The sequence below is a fragment of the Tursiops truncatus genome, chromosome 3 (genome assembly GCF_011762595.2).
Source record: "Tursiops truncatus isolate mTurTru1 chromosome 3, mTurTru1.mat.Y, whole genome shotgun sequence".
NCBI classification, from domain to species: domain Eukaryota; kingdom Metazoa; phylum Chordata; class Mammalia; order Artiodactyla; family Delphinidae; genus Tursiops; species Tursiops truncatus.
Genome location: NC_047036.1, coordinates 117,544,197 through 117,566,989, shown reverse-complemented (window position 1 = coordinate 117,566,989; position 22,793 = coordinate 117,544,197). Strand labels below are relative to the sequence as shown.

The following is a 22,793-nucleotide window of genomic DNA, read 5'->3' as shown; positions in this document are numbered from 1 at the left end:
ACATCTGAGAGAGGCCACAAAGTATTAAGGATGTTTTTATATTTACTTTTTAAAATCAATAGAAAAGTGAACCTAATTTATTTCTCTACCAGTTTGAATTTTCATTTTAATTTCTTAAGAAGTTTTTATCTGTACTCTTCTGATGGAGGAGTATTTACTCAAGATGATACCATGAACGTATGAGTTACATAATGAACAACATAAAATAATACAAATTTAAACCAGCAAATGTGGTATATTGAAAGAAAACAAAATAGCAACATAAAATCCCAGAACATTATAAGACTCTTCCCAAAACAGCATCAACGACAACAGTAAAAAAAAGGAAAATTACTTAAGAAATCAATAATTTTCAGTGTGGTCACTTTTATCTTGTCATAAAGTGAATTCTTGAAAAACACTATATAACAAAAAACAAACAAATAAGATACCCTACTACTGAATACTGGAGAGGTGGCACTTTTATCCTTTGTGATGAAAATTTTCAAAGGGAATAGTGCAGTAAAATCCAATATACTTTCCACCCAGCTTCAACAGCATTTTTTTTAACATCTTTATTGGAGTATAATTGCTTTATAATGGTGTGTTAGTTTCTGCTTTATAACAAAGTGAATCAGTTGTACATATACATATGTTCCCATATCTCTTCCCTCTTGCGTCTCCCTCCCTCCCACCCTCCCCATCCCACCCCTCCAGGCGGTCACAAAGCACCGAGCTGATCTCCCTGTGCTATGTGGCTGCTTCTCACTAGCTATCTACCTTATGTTTGGTAGTGTATATATGTCCATGCCTCTCTCTCGCTTTGTCACAGCTCACCCTTCCCCTCCCCATATCCTCAAGTCCGTTCTCTACAACAGCATTTTTAATTTTTGCTGTATCTATGCTTTGATGAAATGTCTAGAAGTAAATTACATACATTGTGGCATTTGGTCTTAATACTTGAGTTTGCACCTCCAAATAATAACATCGTCTTGCATAACTATGCCATTATCAGAACAAAAAATTAGCAATAACTCCATTAATACGACATTTTGACCAAATATATGAAAAAGCAGAACACAGATTATTTTTCCATGTCATTATAGCCACAAATAAAGATTTTTAAAGCAACTGTGAGGAGAACATGAGGAATGATAATGCATGCAACTACCGTCCAACGTAAAATCTATTACAGATTGACAAAATGGATCCACAGTTTGCCAAGAATGACAAAATATTAGAAGTTTAAAGTAAATTATTTTATTGAATGTTGAATCCAAAGCTATTCCTAAAGTTCTCATTTTCTCCTATATGCCTACCGGTGTCTTGGACTGGAAGATTAGGGATAATCGGCTTCAGAGATTTAAACTCATTCGTCCCAGTACCTCCCATGAGACACACCTCGTACTGGTAGCTCTGGGACAGGGTCCCCGTGCCGCTGACGTCCACCAGGTGGCCCGGAAAGGGGCCCTCGGCGACCGAGCAGCGACCTACCGAGGCCGCCCCGCCCCTCCTGCACAGCCGCACCGCGACGAGCACCAGCACCGAGAAGACGAAGAGCGACGACACCGACGCCAAGGCCACCACCAGGTAGACAGTGAGAGGGGCGGCCGGGGCCGCGTCCGCCGCTTCCTCTTCCGAGGCCGGCAGGTAGGGCTGCGAGAAGCCGTCCACCAGCAGCACGTGCAGCGTGACGCTGGCGGAGAGCGGCGGCTCGCCGTTGTCCTTGACCAGCACCAGCAGCCTGTGCTTGGCCGCGTCGCGCTCGCTCAGCAGCCGGGCCGTGCGCACCTCGCCGTTGTGCGCCCACACGCCGAACAGCCCGGGCTCCGTGGCCTTGAGCAGCTGGTACGACAGCCAGGCGTTCTGGCCCGAGTCGCCGTCCACCGCCACCACCTTGGTCACCAGGTAGCCCGCCTCGGCCGCCCTGGGCACCAGCTCGGTGCAGGGCGCCGAGGCGTTCTGCAGCGGGTACAGCACGAAGGGCGCGTTGTCGTTGTCGTCCACCACGAGCACGCGCACCAGCGCCTGGCTGCTGAGCGCGGGCGAGCCGCGGTCGGCGGCGCCCACGCGGAACTCGAACGCCCGCAGGGCCTCGTAGTCCAGGGACCTCAGGGCGAACAGGTGGCCGTTGTCCGGGTTGATGGACACCAGGGAGGCCAGGGGCACGTGCGCGTCGAGGGGCGGCAGCAGCGAGTAGGTGACCTGGGCGTTGGCGCCCGCGTCTCTGTCTGTGGCGCGGACGCTGCCGATGTGCAGGGCGGGACTGTTGTTCTCGCGGACGGACAGGGTGTAGGAGGTCTGGGTGAAGGCGGGGGCGTTGTCGTTGACGTCGGACACCAGCACGGTTATGTTGTGCTCGGTTTTCAGCCTGGGGGTTCCCATGTCAGTGACGGTGATGGTGATGTTGTACTCGGCTCTTTCCTCTCTGTCCAGTGCTTTTTCTGCAACTAGAGTGAAAAAGTTCTTGAAGGTCCATTTCAGAAAAAATGGGAGGTCATCTTGAATAGAGCAAACGACCCTCCCATTTTCCCCAGCGTCTTGGTCTCGGACACTAAAAAGAGCCACAAGGGTCTCTGAGGCGTTCTCTGGAATTGTCTTTGTAATTGATGACATGGTCACTTCTGGTGGATTGTCATTTATATCTATTACTTTAACCAGAAGAGTGCATTCTTCCGAAAGACCCCCACCATCTGTTGCCTGAATATTTATAATGTGTGACTGTATTGCTTCAAAGTCCAAGTGTGATCGCAAATGAACTTCCCCAGATAGTGGATTGATTTCAAATGTTTTACGAATATCTTCTGATGCATGAAAAAATGTGTAAGATATTTTCCCATAGTTTCCTGCATCCAAATCCTTAGCAGAGATGGTGATAATCCAAGAGCCAACAGGTGTGTCCTCCAGGACCTGCACCTCGTAGAGCCTCTGAGGAAACTCTGGGGCATTGTCATTGATGTCCAAGACCTTGATGAGGACCAAAGTTGTCCCAGACCTGGGCGGGGATCCACCATCCAGTGCTATGAGTGTTAATCTGAGCTCAGACTCCTCCTCATGGTCCAACGCTCTGTGCAGGACTAGTTCAGGGTATATCTTTCCATCACCACTGTCTTGAATTTTAATGTGGAAATGAGAATTCGGGCTAACTGTGTAGTTTTGGAGACTGTTGCTTCCTACATCCAAATCTTGGGCACTCTCCATTAGGAATGTGGTTCCAATAATGGTACTCTCTGATATTTTAATAACTATTTCCTTGTCAAGAAATGTAGGAGGGTGATCATTTATATCTTTGATATGTAGCTCAGCCCGAAAAAACTGTAAAGGGTTTTCCAGTACCATCTGAAAATGCAGAACACAGGGCTCCGTGGAGTCACACAGCTCTTCCCGGTCCAGTTTCTCACTTACGAGCAAATCCCCGGTCAGCAAATCGAGGTGCAAATGCTTTTCATTATCATCACACACTACCCGTGCCTCCCGCGAAGAGAGCTCTTCCACCCCAAGCCCCAGATCCCTTGCCAGATTGGCCACAAAAGAGCCAATTTCTGTTTCCTCTGCCACAGAATAGCGCACAGACTCAGGACCTGCCTGAGACAATCCCAGTAAAACAAAGATAAACAGAACTTGCCTTTTCCGCAGAACGAGTGCCCCTCTGATCTCCATGGTTTCTTCAAGAAACCTCTTTTGTAGAAAAATTTAAGTTCAGCTCTAATTTTGCAAGCTGAGGCTCTGATTCTTTTTTTAGTTGGAAACTTCTAGAGAGTATATAAACCTCCAGCAGGTCTGTAGGTGAAGCTCCTTAATATCTCTCTTTTCAGTGGGTTGGATGTTCTCTGTTCCCGTGAATAATGGAGCCCACAGTGTTGTAGAAGCACTCTTTTCATCTTATCCTGCAGCGCCACCATGTGTCTCTATGAATTTTTTCAGTAGAATTTTTTTTTTTCTCTTTGAACAAGTAATTCATAAATTCATCTGGAGTATTTTAGAGCAAATCCCAGACATCACGTATTTTTACCTCTAAATACTTCACTAAGTATCTGTAATACATAAGGACTTTAAAAATATATACTATACCACTATCACGATCTACAAATTTAGTACTGGTAGCTTAATATAATTTATATTCAATCTGTGTTTGTTTTTACACATTTTCCTCCAAAATATGTTTTACTGTTGGTTTGTTTGAATCAGTATTTAAACAAGGTTCATGAAGTGCACTGAATTATCACTGTTTTGAATGCCCGACAAGAGGAACCATTAAAATGTCCTGAACTGAAGAAATGATATTTTATTCAGGCCATTTATTGAGTAATTGCAAATATATCCTCCCCTACACTCTTGTAAACACTTATAGATTTCAGTCGATTATAGTTAGTAATGTCATTGCTTTTTTCACTTGTATATTTTTAAAAATACATATGTGCGTCTTTATGGAGCTCACAGTCTAGAAAATTTGTCAGGCAAGTAATTAAAATATGCCAGAATGTATGCACAGGTAAATAGTAATATATAAATACGAGGAACGGACATCTTATACCTAGGAGACAGCATTGCATAGTGGTTATGAACATGGATTCTGGAACCAAAATGTCTACATTAGAATCCTAGTTCTCCTACTCACTATCTTAAGTCTTGGGCAAGTTATGTACCTCTGCTTCCTTAACTGTAAAATAGGGGTAATAATAGTGTTTACCTCGTAGGATTATTATCATAGGAATCTAATGAGTTAAGTTTTACAAAGTGGCTAGTAAGTGCTTGTTAAGTGCCTGTTAAAATAAATAAAATCTAATCCATATTTTTGGACATCACTGAAACCTTTCCTAAGGTATTGAACTACAAGTTGTGATCTGGAGGAGCCATTCAGAAGTTTTTTTTGTTTGTTTGTTTGTTTGTTTTTTTGCGGTACGCCGGCCTCTCCCTGTTGTGGCCTCTCCGGTTGTGGAGCACAGGCTCCGGACGCGCAGGCTCAGCGGCCATGGCTCACGGGCCCAGCCGCTCCGCGGCACGTGGGATCCTCCCGGACCGGGGCACGAACCCGTGTCCCCTGCATCGGCAGGCAGACTCTCAACCACTGTGCCACCAGGGAAGCCCAGGAGAAGTGTTTTGAACGGATATTTTAAGGAAACTGGGAAGTTAAATATGCCTCAAGCTTTAAACCATGGAAGGGGGAGAATGTTAAAATGAGGTTGGGGGAAAGAAGCAGAGTAAGGACATAAACAATTATATGAGTTATAGCATGCATTTTAAAATTTATCCTAAAGGCACTTATAATACAATGTAGGATCTTAAACAGTTGATTAACATAATTATACCTGCAGTTTTGAAAAATCAAAATTGGCTGAAGTATGATAATCAGTTTCAGGGGGAATAACTGGAATCAGAGAGACCAGTTAGGAGGTGATAGTAGCCTGGATGAAGGTAATACTAGTGTCGATAAGGAGAAGTGGGGTGATTAGAAAGATATTTAGAAGATAAAAATATTTAAGACCCAGTGATTGATGGCTTGCATGGGGAGAAAAAGTGGAAAGACTCAAGGATAATGAACACCTCTCTGGGTTGGGTACTGATGGTTAGTGCATCATTCACTAAGACAGGGAATGCTGGCAGAAAAAAAACAACAACCAAGATTGAAATAGAAAAAGATAAAGTTAGTTTGGGACATGTTGATATTGAGGTAAGTGCCTGTGGAGTGTGTGGGTGTGTGTGTGTGTGTGTGTGTGTGTGTACATATATAACTGAAACACAGAAAACAAATCTGGGCTGGAGATATGGACTTTGAGATTCATCAGCATGTACAGGCATACCCCAGAGATATTTTGGGTTCCATTCCAGACCACTGCAATAAAGCGAGTATCTCAATAAAGTGAATCACAAATTTTTTGGTTTCCCAGTGCATATAAAAGTTATGTTTACACTATACTGTAATCTATTAAGTGTGCAATAGCATTATGTGTAAAAATAAAATGTACATACCTTAACTTAAAATACTTTATTGCTAAAAAATGTTAACTATCATCTGAGACTTCAGCAAGTCGTAATGTTTTTGCTGATGGAAGGTCTTGCCTTGATGTTGATGGCTGCTGACTGATCAGGATGATGGTTGCTGAAGGTTGGAGTAGCTGTGGCAATTTCTTAAAATAAGGCAACAATGAAGTTTGCTGCATCGATGGAGCCTTCCTTTCATGAACAGTGTCTCTGTAGCACGTAATGCTGTTTGATAGCATTTTACCCACAGTAGAACTTCTTTCAAAATTGGAGTCAATCCTCTCAAACTCTGCCGCTACTTTATCAACTAAGTTTATGTAATATTCTAAATCCTTTGTTGTCATTTCAGTAATCTTCACAGCATTTTCCCCAGGAGTAGATTTCATCTCAAGAAACCACTTTCTTTGCTCATCCATAAGAAGCAACTCCTCATCCATGAGAAAGTTTTACCATGAGATTGCAGCAGTTCAATCACATCTTCAGGCTCCACTTCTAATTCTAGTTCTCTTGCTATTTCCACCACAACTGAAGTTACTTCCTCCACTGAAGTCTTGAACCCCTCAAAGTCACGAGGGTTGAAATCAATTTCTTCCAAACTCTTTAATATTGATATTTTGATCTCTTCCCATGAATCATGAATTTCTAATGGCATCCAGAATGGTGAATCTGTTCCAAAAGGTTTTCAGTTTCCTTTGCCCAGATCCATTAGCGAAATCACTATCTTTGGCAGCCAAAGCCTTATGATATTTATTTCTTAAATAGTAAGACTTGAAAGTCAAAATGATTCCTTGATCCATGGGCTGCAGAACGGATGTTGTGTTAGCAGGCATGAAAACAACATTAATCTGGTTGTACATCTCCATCAGAGCTCTTGGGTGACCAGATGCATTGTCGATGAGCAGTAATATTTTGAAAGGAATCTTTTTCTGAGCACTAGATCTCAACAGTGGGCTTAAAATACTCAGTAAACTATGCTGTAAACAAGTGTGCTGTTACCCAGGCTTTGTTGTTCAGTTTAAAGAGCACAGGCGGAGTAGCTTTAGCATAATTCTTAAGGGCCCTAGGATTTTCGTAATGGTCAATAAGCATTGGCTTCAACTTAAAGTCACCAGCGGCATTAGCCCCTAACAAAAGAGTCAGGCTGTCCTTTGAAACTTTGAAGCAAGGCGCCTACTTCTACTCTCTAGCTATGAAAGCCCTATATGGCATCTTCTTCCATATTAAGACTATTTCATTGACATAGAAAATCTGTGATATAGTGTAGCCAACTTCATGAATTATCTTAACTAGATCTTCCTGATAACTTGCTGCAGCTTCTACATCAGAACCTGCTTCACCTTGCATTTTCTCATCCTAGAGACAGCTTCTTTCCTTAAACCTCATGAACCAGCCTCTGCTAGCTTCAAATTTTTCTTCTACTTCTTCCTCACTTCTCTCAGCCTTCATAGAATTGAAGAGAGTTGGGGCCTTGTTCTGTATTAAGCTTTGTCTTAAAGCAATGTTGTATCTGGTTTGATGTTCTATCCAGGTCACTAAAACTTTCTCCATATCAGTAATAGGCTGTTTCACTTTATCATTCATGTGTTCTCTGGAGTAGCACTCTTAATTTCCTTCAAGAACTTGTCCTTTGCATTCACACTTGGCTGTTTGGTGCAGGAGGCCTAGCTTTCAGCTTGTCTTGGCTTTCAGCATGCCTTTTCCACTAAGTTTAATCATTTCTGTCTTTTGATTTAAGGTGAGAAACATGTGACTCTTCCTTTCACTTGAACACTTAAGGCAAATTGTAGGATTATTAACTGGCCTATTTTCTTTAAAAAATTTTTTTTAATTAATTTATTTTATTTTTGGCTGAGTTGGGTCTTCATTGCTGCGCGAGGGCTTTCTCTAGTTGCGGCGAGCGGGCGCTACTCTTCGTTGAGGTACGCGGGCTTCTCAGGCTTCTCGTTGCGGTGGCTTCTCTTGTTGTGGAGCAGGGCTCTAGGCACGTGGGTTTCAGTAGTTGTGGCTCGCGGGCTCTAGAGCGCAGGCTTAGTAGTTGTGGCACACAGGCTTAGTTGCTCTGTGGCATGTGGGATCCTCCCAGACCAGGGATCAAACCCGTGTCCCCTGCATTGGCAGGTGGATTCTTAACCACTGCGCCACCAGGGAAGTCCCTTAACTGGCCTATTTTCAATATTGTTGTGTCTCAGGGAATAGGGAGGCCCAAGGAGAGGGAAAAAGATGGGGAACATCTAGTTGGTAGAGCAGTCAGAACACACATTTATCTATTAAGTTCACTGTCTTATATGGGTATAGTTCATGGTGCCCCCCCAAACAATTACAATAATAACATCAAAGATCACTGATCACAGATCACCATTATATTTGTTTTATTATAACAAATATAATAAAATGAAAAGTTTCAAATATTGTGAGAATTCCCAAAATGTGACACAGAGACGTAAAGTGAGCAAATGCTCTGGAAAAATGGTGTCGATAGATATGCTCATTGCAGGGCTTTGAATTTGTAAAAACTTTCAATTTGTAAAAACACACAATATCTGCAAAATGCAATAAAGTGCAATAAAATGAGGTATGCCTGTGTATGGTGTTTGAAACCATGAGATCTCTACGAGAACCAAGCAAAAGTGTGTCAAATAAGAATAGAAGAGGCTTAGCACAGAACTCTGAGAAACATCTTCATTTAAAGGAGAGGTAAGGAAGCTTTTTTTTTTTTTTTTTTTTTTTTGCGGTACGTGGGCCTCTCACTGTTGTGGCCTCTCCCGTTGAGGAGCACAGGCTCCGGACGCGCAGGCTCAGCGGCCATGGCCCACGGGCCCAGGTGCTCCGCGGCATGTGGGATCTTCCTGGACCAGGGCACGAACCTGTGTCCCCTGCATCGGCAGGCGGACTCTCAACCACTGCGCCACGAGGGAAGCCCAGGAAGCATTTTTTTAAAAAAGACAAGGAAGATGCAGAGTTCAGAATCATCGAACTAAAAGCAAATAGCATTTCAAGGAGATGAGGAGGATCAACAGTAGCAAATCCTTCAGAAAACTCAAGAAAAATAAGTATTAAAATGGTCCATTGGATTTAAGAAGATGGTCATTGTGGAGGAGTCTGATAGATGTCTGCCAAAATCTGTTCTCCTTTTCTATATAGTAATAGAACTGTACCCAGGCACATGGTGACTCAGCCTTCCTTGTAGTTAGGTGTGGCTAATTAAGTTCTCACAGATTGTGAACAGAATTTTTATTTGCTACCTCTGGGTCTGGAATGGAAGACATCTGATTGTGTCTCTTCCCTCCTAGCCAGCTAGAACCCAGATGTGGCAGTGACCCAGCTACAAGTCATGTAGATTATACACTGAAACAGGGAATGTAAGAGGAATTACTTGGAACAAATTTTGGTTCCAGAAGTACCATGAGGAGCAAAGCTGCCCTATCTACCCAATCCTTTACATTGTGGCTGGTACAAGAAAGAGATACATACTTTTACAAGCCACTGTGTAGTTGTGCTGCTCTATTTCAGTAGTGTAACCTTACCTAACTTATACACAAATCTTTGATGAGCTTTACAATAGCAGTTTTCAGTAGAGTGGTTGTGATAAAAATTAGATTTCACTGGGATGAAAAGTGAGAGGGATAAGGAAATAAAAATGTTAATCCTTTTGAGAAATTTAGCTTCAAAAGAAAGAAGTAGATTGGTATCTGGAGGAGAATTTAGACTCAGGAGGGTTTTTTAAGCCTAGAGAAATGTTTTTAAATGCTAATTTGCAGTATTGAGTAAAGAGGCAGAAAATTAAGATACACAAGAAAGGATGTAATCAATGTGAAGCCCCTAGAAAGTGGTCAAAATAGGATCCAGGGATCCTATATATGAAGGGATTGGACTTAGGTGGAAGGGACCTCAGCAGAGGAAATTTTCCAAGTACATATGCTATCAAGAGTATAGGTTTGGGGACAGGAAATTGAGATAATTCCCATTTGATGGATTCTGTTTTCTCTTTAAGGTATTAAGCAAGTTCGTCTGCTAAAAGGGGTGTGTAAGTAGTAGGGTGAGTAGTTTAAAGTAAGATAAGTAGGTTTGAAGTAGTTGTTATGGAGAATAAAAGAGAAAGCTGATTAGGAAAATACAAAAAGATTTCTTGATCTTGAAAGCCCAATTAAGTTTGGGTGTGATAAACTTAGTGGCAATAGTATTGATAATTTTCTAAGTTTGTCTTATAGAGTGCAGCATCCCGGGTGTAAGAGAAAAGAGATAACTATATTCATCTCATGTGGAGTTTCATCAGGTGGTGAAGGAAATCCTAGAGTGAAGGCAAGTTGAACAAGAGAATTGAGAATATGAGCATGAAGTGATTGGGAGTGCTAAACAGGGAGTCAGCTGGATGGGAAGGAAATTAAAACAGGAGGGGGTTGATAGGTGGTAGTAGCATCATGGAATGGAGGTCATGACAAGGTCAAAGACAAGATGTGATAGGAGTAGCAAGATGAGAGGGCTAAAGGCATAGAAGGTTGTGTTCTCAGAGGGAGAGATCTGAAACCATATTTCATAGAAAGAACAGTTCTGGGTAGTGAAAAAGTACAGCATGTAGCCAAGGCACTAATGACAACTGGAACAGAGGACTGAGAGGCCATGTTAGATTAATCAGTGGATGCAGGAATGCAGTAGTAGGATAGGGACTTGAAGTAGAAAGGAAATGAGGAAAACAATGTGTTTGTAAGTGAAAATGTCCTTATGTCCTTTCTTTCCCATACTCTTGGCAAATTCCAACCTAAAGTGTTATTTTGTTCTTATTGGTAAGGGTTTTCAAGAAAATCATTTCTGGGAGGCTGAGCAGTCTCTTGCATCTCCATTTTGTAAGTGACCTCTTCCCATTGGACAACTTATAGTCCTTTCATATAAAATTGGCTGATACAGTTGGATTCCTATGCACTGGTTTATATTTAACTATAAATAAGGTATCTGAAGCATAAGAGCAAAATCTATTTTTAGCAATACATTGTAAGATAACTGGTTGGTTTACTTATATCTGGGCATCTGAGCTCCTGAAGGCCTGGCCTCTCTCCATTAGAGTCAGGAAACACATAGTTCTTTCCAGAAATAGGCAAGTCCTCCTGTTCAGATAGCTGGAAAAACTCTAAGCAAGAGGACAAGTACCTCGTCCTTTTCTCTGCTGTTGTGCCTGTTAGATTTTCTGCCTGAGCTGTTTAAACTGCTCTTTCCCCCTCCCCCATTATAGATGAGAGAGACCAAGCTTACTGGGGAAACAAGCTGCTAGAACACTCCCACCTTGGTTGTTGACAGCTATAACTGTATATCTCTTTAAGCTAGTAGTCCTCCATCTTTTCCCCACTAAGAACAGTAAACACAGGAGGTAACCTTAATACTTAATTTTGATTAATTAATATGAGTTTTTGTTCTCTATGTAAGGAAGCTTTCATTTAGGGAAGAAGAACTTACTCCAAGTTCCACTTCTGAAAATAGAAAATTAGAATTTAGTTAGCCTGCATGGAGAGACTTTTGTTCCCTCCATTTTTCTTGAATTCAAAGAGTAATTAATCAGTCCACACAGTTCAAAAGAACTGGTGGTGAAATTTTAGCATTCAAGGGCTGTAAACATTAGATTATTTTGGATATGTTAGAGCAAGAGGTTTGACTTCCAGGCATTATTAACTGACTAATACCCAGCCCCTCTATAATGATAAGATTAGAATATCTTCAAGAGGCAGTGTGTGGCATTGACTCCAGTCTGTGGTCCCACCTCAGGCATAAAAGCAATCATTTTACTCACCCTCATGCACCTCCTCTTTCTCATGCCTACTCTTTCTCTCACACACACACTTCCTTTCCTTCTATACCCTTACTCATTTTGCTCATCTACATTTTCCTTCCACAACACACAGACTTTAGACTTTTTGATGAAATTCATTGGAAAGATCCTCCCCCAACAATGAAGGCTTTCTCTTCTGTAATATAGTCAGGTTACTAAAGGCAAGAGTGGTTGGTTGGTGCTTGTACAGCATGAAACAAAACTTCCTCCTACAATGACTTGAAAAAAGTTCGAAAATTAGAATGTTAAAGGACTATCTTTTCATACTTTTCAGTACTCTACAAATATCTGAGAAAAGTGGTTTTGAAACTTTGGATTGCTACCCATTAGTAGGTCATGAAATCAATTTAGTGGATCATGACCACATTTGAAAATTAAACAGAATGGAATAATACAGGCAATTTCAGATTGTATCACAAAAAAGCTAAGCACTGTTCACAAAACATTTCTTTCATATAAAATATGTATGTTATATAATATATACAATATAATTTTTCAGTTGCCTGTGATTTTTTAAAGTTTGAAAATTAGTGCCCAGTGTATATATATTAAATTCTGGGATAACACAGGAGGCAAAAAATTATACACATTAGCAAACAAGTCCACTCTACAATAAACAAATGATTACTTGGGAGCCTGTATTCAACTAGGTTGCATCATACCTTTGTAACATTAATGAGACATCTGGAAAATTATAACTTCATATTCCAGTATTCTGTGGGTGGCCACAATATTAATGTGTCTTCAGAATAACCCTCCAGGATGAGTAAAGAAGAGACACTAAGAAAATTGCCTTCTGCCCCATTCTAACAAGGTGTTTATGATTGTATCATAGGACATGATTTTTCAGGTATATTTTCAGCAGTAATAAACATTTTAAAATGTTAAGTAAAACAGTGGTGAATTTAAAGAAAGAATGACATTTCTGAATAGCAACCATTATTCAACCACAAGAAAAACCGCAAGAAAGAAAGAAAATGAAGAAATACTTGAACCCTTGTAATACTTTGAAAGTGGTCTGCTTTATTTTATCATAAGCATAATTGTGAATGAAAGTTCAACTGGAGAGAGGGCCATGAGCAAAAACTGATTTGGTGTTATTATTTAAGGAGGCAAATTAATTACAAATTAAGACCTCCTTGGTTAGAGAATAAATTGCTATCTAACTACAACCACAGGTAAAGATAAACATTCACTTAAAAGTAAAGGTGGGTAGAACATGCGAAAATATAAAAGTAACATCAGTACAACTTCAAACACACACATTTTGGGGGAAATAATGTTGGTATGGAAGTGCCACAAAACAACATACCTATGAGATATAAAAGTTATTTATGGTCACTGAATATTGAACCCAAAGCTATTGTAGAAGGTACGATTTTCTTCTATTTCCTTCCCAGGGCATTGGGGCGGGAGGTTGGGGAGAATCGGCTTCAAGAATTTGAACTCATTACTCTCAGAGCCTCCCGTCAGACACACCTCGTACTGGTAGCTCTGGGACAGGGTCCCCGTGCCGCTGACGTCCACCAGGTGGCCCGGAAAGTGGCCCTCGGGCACCGAGCAGCGACCCACCGAGGCCGCCCCGCCCCTCCTGCACAGCCGCACCGCGACGAACACCAGCACCGAGAAGACGAAGAGCGACGACACCGACGCCAAGGCCACCACCAGGTAGACGGTGAGCGGGGCGGCCGGAGCCGCGTCCGCCGCTTCCGCTTCCGGGGCCGGCAGGTAGGGCTGCGAGAAGCCGTCCACCAGTAGCACGTGCAGCGTGACGCTGGCCGAGAGCGGCGGCTCGCCGTTGTCCTTGACCAGCACCAGCAGCCTGTGCTTGGCCGCGTCGCGCTCGCTCAGCAGCCGGGCCGTGCGCACCTCGCCGTTGTGCGCCCACACGCCGAACAGGCCGGGCTCCGTGGCCTTGAGCAGCTGGTACGACAGCCAGGCGTTCTGGCCCGAGTCGCCGTCCACCGCCACCACCTTGGTCACCAGGTAGCCCGCCTCGGCCGCCCTGGGCACCAGCTCGGTGCAGGGCGCCGAGGCGTTCTGCAGCGGGTACAGCACGAAGGGCGCGTTGTCGTTGTCGTCCACCACGAGCACGCGCACCAGCGCCTGGCTGCTGAGCGCGGGCGAGCCGCGGTCGGCGGCGCCCACGCGGAACTCGAACGCCCGCAGGGCCTCGTAGTCCAGGGACCTCAGGGCGAACAGGTGGCCGTTGTCCGGGTTGATGGACACCAGGGAGCCCAGGGGCACGTGCGCGTCGAGGGGCGGCAGCAGCGAGTAGGTGACCTGGGCGTTGGCGCCCGCGTCTCTGTCTGTGGCGCGGACGCTGCCGATGTGCAGGGCGGGGCTGTTGTTCTCGCGGACGGACAGGGTGTAGGAGGTCTGGGTGAAGGCGGGGGCGTTGTCGTTGACGTCGGACACCAGCACGGTTATGTTGTGCTCGGTTTTCAGCCTGGGGGTTCCCATATCTGTGACGGTGATGGTGATGTTGTACTCGGCTCTTTCTTCTCTATCTAGTGTTTTCTGGGTTACTAAGGTGTAAAAGTTCTTGACTGAAGGTTTTAGAAGAAAAGGAAGGTCATCCTGGATGGAGGAAATAGTTTTCCCATTGTCCCCAGAGTCAGGATCTGAAACACTGAAAACAGCAACTACAATGTCAGGGGAGTTCTCTGGGATGGGAGTGGTGAGTGCAGACACTGTCACTTCTGGAGGATTGTCATTCACATCCACTACTTGCAGGAGAAGAGTGCATTTTCCTGAAAGACCTCCTCCATCAGTGGCCTTGATGTCCACTTCATAAGACAGAACTGTTTCAAAATCAACTTTTTTTCTCAGTCGAATTTCTCCTGTCATAGGATTTACCTCCAAAGTTTTACTAATATCTTCTGAAGGTTGAAAGAATGCGTATGATATTTTCCCATAGACTCCACTGTCTACATCGCTGGCAGAGACAGTGACAACCAGGGAGTCTACGGGGCTGTCTTCGGGAATATGCACCTTGTAGAGGGACTGCTCAAACTCAGGGGCGTTATCGTTAATGTCCACCACTTCAATGCGCACCTGGGCGGTTCCATACCGAGGCGGAGAGCCGCCATCCAGCGCTGTCAGGGTTAATGAGATTTCAGGCTCCTCCTCCCGATCCAGCTCTTTGTCCAACACCAGCTCAGGGTATTTTCTGCCATCGCTGCGATTTTGGGTTAGAACCCGGAAATGGGAGTTGGGGCTGATTTTATAGTTCTGAACATTGTTGCTGCCTACATCCAAGTCCAGAGCATTACTCAGAGGGAATGAAATTCCTATAGGACTGTTTTCCGGTATTTTTAGAAACATTTCTCTTTCAGTGAACACGGGGGAATGGTCATTTATGTCTTTCACTCTCAGTTCTGCCTGAAATATCTCTAACGGTTTTTCCATTAATACTTGGAAATGTAGTATGCAAGGCTCACTCGGACCGCATAGCTTCTCTCGATCTAGTTTGTCATTTATGAGCAAATCCCCAGTCTGAACCTTGAGCTGCAAATGCTCTTTGTTCCACTGGGAAATGATCCGGGCACCGCGGGTGGACATCTCTGTCAACCCCAGCCCCAGGTCTTTTCCTACATTTGCCACAAAGGAGCCTCTTTCTGTTTCTTCCACTACTGAATAGGGCCCCAACTCTGCGCTCGCCCCATACATGCTCAGCAAAACAAAGAAAACTAGGACTTGCCTTTTTCTCGGATTGTGCATCCATCCAATCTCCATTGCTCTTTCCTGAAAACTGAGTTCACAGGAGCTTCATATATGCCCAGGATCCTGGTAGTCCGGTCCTGCAGTATAGCAGGTCAGAACTATGTCTCTAAATACAGTTTTAAAGAGGTTTCACGCACATTGTGCTCTGACTGAGAAAGCTGTTCTTCAGCTTCCAGGCAGTGTGAAACTGGCTGGATCCTGGAGCTACGTCTGCAATTCTGTTTCTCACCACCTTAACCTGCAGCGCCACCATGCGTTCTTACTATGTCTTATCTTTTCTGGTTTAACGTTGGATGCAAAATTCTCCTAAATGTAACACATAGGCTGTGTCAACCGTGTTCTGTAATATGAAACACTTAGTTCTATTTTCTTGTGGTTTTTATGAGTTCAGAGAGAGCTGTGTTGTTACACAGGAAGAGTACTAAGAGCAAACTTTCATTATGTTGACTGTTTAAAGCTGTTCAGGGTGAATAATTAAATAAAATAATTTAATTAACATTTAAGCTGAGAAGAATATAAATTTAGAAGAAAAATATTTCTGAAATAGTATGGGAACAGTTTCACAAGTACATTATTTTCATGGTACATGTTATAGAATTACAGATGAGTGGACACTGCAAAATTGCAATCAGTGATGGTTCTAAAGAGAGTATTTTATCAACGCCTTATTAAAGAGTAGATTACTTCCTCTTCTTTCCAACACCTAAGCCTGAGGACATGTGTTTTTGAAACTTTCAAATTATTGGAAAGTTATTTCCCAAAAAGGCAGTCTAAGGATTAGGCCTGACATGTTTTGGGATTTTTTTTTTATCATGACAAGAATAATTTCTGTTTTATTCCTTTTAAAAGACAGGTTTAATGAGATGTAATTCACATACCATACAATTCACTCGTTTAAAGTCTACAATTCAGTGACTTTTAGTATATTCACAGAGTAGTGCATCCATCACCACAGTCAATTTTAGAACATTTTCATCATCTAAAAAAACCCCAAAATACTCTTTAGTTCAGATTTTCCATTTTTAAAATTTAAATTGAATTCCAGTAAAGATTCATAATGTTTTTATAAATCCAGTGTTTTTGTTAACAATCTGTAGAACAATTTTTGATAAATACCTTGTCTGGGGTTAAAGCATTCAATCAATGGGGTCTAAACTTCTGTTATAAAGGTCTTTGTATGCCTTCCTTTGGCCACAGGTCGTCCTGCTAGACCAGATAATTTTCTTCCAAGCTACCTGCGGTAGGCAGAATAATGGCCACCCACCGAAAGATGTTCATGCCCTAATTCCCCAAATCTGTAAATATGTTATCTTACATGGCAAAAGAGAATTCACAGATATAAGTAAATTGAGGACCTTGTCAGGGGTAGGTTATCCTGGATTATCTGGGAGGGACAGAACCTTTCCTGGCTATGGTCAGAGGGGTGATTACACCCCTCTGTGATTACAGAAGAAGTGGACTAAGAGAAACAATGTTGCTGCCTTTGAAGATGGATGAAAGGGGCCATGAGTCAAGTACTGTAGGCAGCATCTAGAAGCTGGAGAAGAGAAAGAAATAGATTCTCCTCTAGAGCCACCAGAAGAGAACGCACCCCTGGTGACATCTTGAATTTAACCCAGTCATACCCATATCAGACATCAGATCTACAGAACTATATAGTAGTACATTTTTATTGTTTTAAGCAACCAAGTTTGTGATAATTTTTAATAGTAGAAATAGAAAATGAATACATAAGCATGAAATTTCATGCACCCAGCATCTGAGTCAACAAAAATTCATCACTCTACAAAATTGGATTATCACAGCAAATGCTGAAGAATGTCTGATTCGGCTCTTGTGAGCCATCCTTTCAGAATAAAGTCATTTATGACCCTCTAAATCTTTTTTCAGCATAATTTTTAAGAGGCGTTGTCAAAGACATATGGTTAGTTTTAATAGAAAATAACTGGAGCCTATCATCTTTATTTCTATTTAATTTCCAGAATCTCTAAATTATTTAGTGATAAAAATTCCTCCACATCATTGCCTATACTTCTCTGAAATTAGTTATTTCATTTAGAGCTAATACTAGAATAGCAACTGCTTTCAAAGAAATAGTGCGCTATAATGAATACAGTATATTTAATTTGAATAAGGGACTTACAGAATGTATATAATAAACTTCCAAAAAAAAGAGAAAATATATATTAGGACTGACAGAAAAAGACTGAAGGAATAGTACAAAAAAACTCCAGAAATACAACCATAGGGTAATTCTACTCCCTGTTTAGGGCCTTCATTTCTGCAATTATGAATGTGATATGTTGAGAAGGTACAGGAAGGTAATCAGGCTGATAAGATCATGATGAAGGTCAATTGTGGTACCTGACCCAGCTTACTTAGGTCAGTGCTTCTGTAAGAACTTTGGGTTTATTGGTCCAGAGCAGTGTGATCTCTGGTATAGAACAATCAAGCTACAGACTAAAAGTTACATTTCTATATAGGAGTTCAATTCATGCAATAGAAGGATTTCACTTCCTTGGTTAGGAAGACAATGCCACCAGTTAATGCCTGCTGTGATAGCGTACTGGTTAAGAACTGGAACATTCCATTCAAGTAGACTTAGAATATATTCCAAATTTTTCCTTTTATTACTTCAGAATTGTGAACAAGTAAAAGAGGAAATAACATGCCAACTTCCTTAGGGTTTGGCAGAGGATTAAAAAGATAATGAATGTAAAGCACTCTGTACTCTTAAGTAAATTAGAAATCAAGGAAAACTTGACAAAGATCAATTAGAGCAAACTACACACTTAAGATCTGTCCATTTTACCGTATTATATAACATTTTAACAAAAAGTCTTACTGTGAAAGCATTAGGATTGGATTCCACTGGAGGTAGCACAAACTAAAATGATGGTGGCTTAAATGAGATAGAAGTTCCTTTATTTCTTATGTAAAAAAAGCTCAGAAGTGAGCAATCCAGGGATGACATGGTAACTGTGATTATCAGGGGTCCTTATCAATCAGTTTATTCTATACTGACTGTCTTGGTCCATTATTTCCATCCTTAGTGTTGCTTTATGGCTCAATATGACTGATTGTGTTCCAACCAAGACTCCCACATTCCAAGCAGCAAGAAGCAGGTAGAGAAGGACAAAAAGGGACCCTTTCCTAGATGAGTCACCTCCCTTTTAATGGCCTTCTTGGAAGTCTCTAACAACATTTACATATACATGTAGTCAAATGTCCCGTTTTAGCTGCCAAGGAGCCTGGGAAAACGTTCTTTTGACTAAGCACACTAATGCTCTAAATGAAATTTGGAGTGTGTTACCAAAGAAGAAAAGATGAATGGAGATTGGACAGCTACTGCATTTTCTGTCACAGTATGACCAATGTTTCTCAAGTGGGAAAAGCCAATTTCCTGCTATGCCCTTTCATCACACTGGATAAACACAGTGTAGCTTTTTCTCCCCTTTTACACCAGGGAAACTAAATGGAAAGCAATTACAATAACTATATTAAAACTAACACTGGTATATTAATGAATATACAATTAATAAGAGAAAATAAGAATAAAGTGCTATGAGAGCAGAATAAAGTAAGAGCCAAATTCTCACTGTACCAGTTTTCTCTCCTTCCTGATTGGGCATGCTTCAGTGTGTTAGTACAGTACTGCTCTTATGTACTTAATGGTTTAAAAACTAATAAGAAAAACTCAAGGAAATATAACTGATTATACAGAATTAATTTCCCACTGTTTTTTTTCATAACACATTTCTAAGCTATGCCAGAAAGAACCTGTACATTTATTGACTTCAACAGTGTTTTGAGAGGCAAGATTTAGGACCATTAATCTTCTTACAGTAATGAAGAAAAGATAGCTTTCTTTAAAACAAAATTTGCAAGCAAGTTGAGTGTAGTTTAAAAGTTCATGATAGGTTGCCAGAAAAACCATCACCTTGAAGTATCATCAATTTAAAATATATGGAACGTGAAACACAATTGCTGTCACTGAATACTGAAACCAAAATCTTTCCTAAAGTTGGGGGTTTCTTCTATATCTGGGCCAGGGGAATGGCCCTGAAAATTGGTCACAATTGGCTTCAGAAACTTGAACTCGCTGGTCCCAGAGCCCCCCTTCAGACACACCTCGTACTGGTAGCTCTGGGACAGGGTCCCCGTGCCGCTGACATCCACCAGGTGGCCCGGAAAGTGGCCCTCGGGCACCGAGCAGCGACCCACCGAGGCCGCCCCGCCCCTCCTGCACAGCCGCACCGCGACGAACACCAGAACCGAGAAGACGAAGAGCGACGACACCGACGCCAAGGCCACCACCAGGTAGACGGTGAGCGGGGCGGCCGGAGCCGCGTCCGCCGCTTCCGCTTCAGGGGCCGGCAGGTAGGGCTGCGAGAAGCCGTCCACCAGCAGCACGTGCAGCGTGACGCTGGCCGAGAGCGGCGGCTCGCCGTTGTCCTTGACCAGCACCAGCAGCCTGTGCTTGGCCGCGTCGCGCTCGCTCAGCAGCCGGGCCGTGCGCACCTCGCCGTTGTGCGCCCACACGCCGAACAGGCCGGGCTCCGTGGCCTTGAGCAGCTGGTACGACAGCCAGGCGTTCTGGCCCGAGTCGCCGTCCACCGCCACCACCTTGGTCACCAGGTAACCCGCCTCGGCCGCCCTGGGCACCAGCTCGGTGCAGGGCGCCGAGGCGTTCTGCAGCGGGTACAGCACGAAGGGCGCGTTGTCGTTGTCGTCCACCACGAGCACGCGCACCAGCGCCTGGCTGCTGAGCGCGGGCGAGCCGCGGTCGGCGGCGCCCACGCGGAACTCGAACGCCCGCAGGGCCTCGTAGTCCAGGGACCTCAGGGCGAACAGGTGGCCGTTGTCCGGGTTGATGGACACCAGGGAGGCCAGGGGCACGTGCGCGTCGAGGGGCGGCAGCAGCGAGTAAGTGACCTGGGCGTTGGCGCCCGCGTCTCTGTCTGTGGCGCGGACGCTGCCGATGTGCAGGGCGGGGCTGTTGTTCTCGCGGACGGACAGGGTGTAGGAGGTCTGGGTGAAGGCGGGGGCGTTGTCGTTGACGTCGGACACCAGCACGGTTATGTTGTGCTCGGTTTTCAGCCTGGGGGTCCCCAAGTCCGTGACGGTGATGGTGACGTTGTATTCTGCTCTGGTCTCTCTGTCTAGCGGTCTCTCTGTTACTAGGGTATAAAAGTTTTCCATGGAAGATTTAAGGAAAAAAGGTAGATCGTCCTGAATGTAGCAACTTATTTTCCCATTCTCTTCAGAATCAAGATCTGAAACACTGAAAACTGCAACCACAGTCTCAGGAGAGTTCTCGGGGATCTGTCTGGTAAGTGCAGACATGGTGACCTCTGGAGCATTGTCGTTCACATCCATGACTTGAGTCAGAACGGTACATTTCCCAGAAAGACTTCCAGTATCTCTGGCCTCGATATTGACCTCATAAGACTGAGTTGTTTCGAAATCAAGTTGTTTTTTCAGTCGAATTTCTCCTGTCATGGCGTTGATCTCAAAGGTTTTGCTAATCTCTTCTGAAGCCTGGAAAAGTGAATAGGAAATCTCTCTATTGACTCCTATGTCTATATCCGTAGCAGAGACTTTGACAATCAGGTAGCCTATGGGACTGTCCTCGGGGATCTGCACCCTATAGAAAGGCGGCTCAAATTCAGGGGCATTATCGTTGATGTCCACGACTTCGATGGAGACCTGAGCGGTGCCAAACCGGGGTGGAGAACCGCCATCCTGAGCAGTGAGGGTTAACCTGAGCTCAGGTTCCTCTTCCCGATCCAGCACTTTGTCCAGCACAAGTTCCGGATATTTCCTGCCATCGCTGCGTTTGCGGGTGAGGACCCGGAAATAGGAGTTGGGACTGATGGTATAGTTTTCAATATTGTTTCGGCCTACATCCATGTCCTGAGCGTTCTTCAGAGGAAACTTAGTCCCAGGAGGACTGCTCTCTGATATTTTTATCAACATATCTCTGTCCATGAACACCGGAGCATGGTCATTTATGTCTATTACCTGTAGCTCAGCTTGAAAAAACTCTAAGGGATTCTCTAGCAACACCTGGAAACGCAGCATACAGGGCTCTGTCTGACCACACAGCTCTTCGCGGTCCAGTTTCTCATTTAGCAGTAAATCCCCAGTCTCCTGATCGAGCTGCAGATACAGTTTGTTTCCTTTGGAAATGACCCTAGCTCCCCGCCTGGAAAGTTCCCCCTGCCCCAGACCCAGGTCTTTTGCTAAATTGGTTACCAAAGAGCTCCCTTCAGTTTCCTCCACCACAGAATAACGCCTAAATTCAGAGCCCGCCTGAGCTAAGCCCAAGAAGAAAAAGAAGAAAAAGACTTGCCTTTGTCTGCAAATGAGCTTCCTGCCAACCTCCATTGTTCTTGCTCGGTATAGCCTCTGGCGAGGGTGGTTCCGCTGAGCTGTAAAGGCCTCAGTACGTTTCTGAGACTGTAGTTATTCCACAAGGTACTTCAGAAATATTCCAGTAAGTAGTCCTTTACAGAGGACCCAGTCCTCCTTCTGTGGCATCCAAGCTTCTCATGGGCTTCCAGGCTCTGCTGTTGAGTTTTGCCTGTTAATGGAGACGCAGCTGCGGTTCCGGTTTGTACCTTATCGTGCAGCGCCACCACGCGTCCTCAGAGAATCTTACATTTTCTGGGTTGAAAATGGATGCAATGTTCCCAGCTCTTTTTGTTTTGCTTTTTTAAATTTTGGCTGAGCCGCGTGGCTTGCGGGATCTCAGTTCCCCGACCAGGGACTGAAGCCGGGACCACCAGGGAACTCCCCAATGTTCCCAACTCTTGCCAGTACGTATCACCGAGCTATGTAAGGCTACAATACTATTTTTACTATCTCTGAACCTTAAGGTTGAGGCAGTTGTCTGAGGGCCATATAGGAGAAATGATATTAGTAGAGACTACTTTCAATAATGCTAATTGCGTTTGTAGCAAAAAGAAAATATTTATGTAACAGTTTGCCTGAGAAGAAAGACTATATGCAGAAATTTAAATATATATATATAATAACATAGAAAACTTGCAGAATTATATACTTTTATTGCCATGAACTATGGGAATAATTAGTAGCTGTGAACCTTGGACATGTTATTTAACCTCTGCCTCAGTTTTCTCATCTGTCTAAGGTGGAGATATTAATGGTACTTACTACATAGGGCTGCTGTGAGTTCCTCACCTTACAGATGGGGAAACTGAGGCAGAAAGAGATTAACCACACACACACACACACACACCAGGCATGTAATGTGATGCCATCAGGT

At 43.4% G+C, this 22,793-nt stretch overlaps 3 protein-coding genes across 3 annotated transcripts; all 3 read right to left on the bottom strand.

Annotated features, from left to right (window-relative positions):
* Positions 1-696: 696 nt before the first annotated feature.
* LOC101317578 (protocadherin beta-14) lies at positions 697-3,833 on the bottom strand. Its single transcript, XM_033855144.2, has one exon. It carries the CDS (start codon positions 3,637-3,639, stop codon positions 1,240-1,242), a length of 2,400 nt encoding a protein of 799 aa, XP_033711035.1. The 5' UTR covers positions 3,640-3,833; the 3' UTR covers positions 697-1,239.
* An 8,946-nt stretch (positions 3,834-12,779) lies between these two features.
* Positions 12,780-18,274, bottom strand: LOC101317869 (protocadherin beta-16). The gene has a single exon (XM_019924861.3). The coding sequence runs from the start codon at positions 15,512-15,514 to the stop codon at positions 13,115-13,117; it is 2,400 nt and encodes a 799-aa protein (XP_019780420.2). The 5' UTR covers positions 15,515-18,274; the 3' UTR covers positions 12,780-13,114.
* A 136-nt stretch (positions 18,275-18,410) lies between these two features.
* LOC117311631 (protocadherin beta-8-like) lies at positions 18,411-22,127 on the bottom strand. The gene has a single exon (XM_033853287.2). It carries the CDS (start codon positions 21,890-21,892, stop codon positions 19,493-19,495), a length of 2,400 nt encoding a protein of 799 aa, XP_033709178.1. The 5' UTR covers positions 21,893-22,127; the 3' UTR covers positions 18,411-19,492.
* Between the last annotated feature and the right edge of the window lie 666 nt (positions 22,128-22,793).

Coding starts and splice junctions, on each gene's coding strand:
- LOC101317578 (XM_033855144.2), bottom strand. CDS start 3,639: ATGGAGATCAGAGGGGCACTCGTTCTGCGGAAAAGGCAAGTTCTGTTT.
- LOC101317869 (XM_019924861.3), bottom strand. CDS start 15,514: ATGGAGATTGGATGGATGCACAATCCGAGAAAAAGGCAAGTCCTAGTT.
- LOC117311631 (XM_033853287.2), bottom strand. CDS start 21,892: ATGGAGGTTGGCAGGAAGCTCATTTGCAGACAAAGGCAAGTCTTTTTC.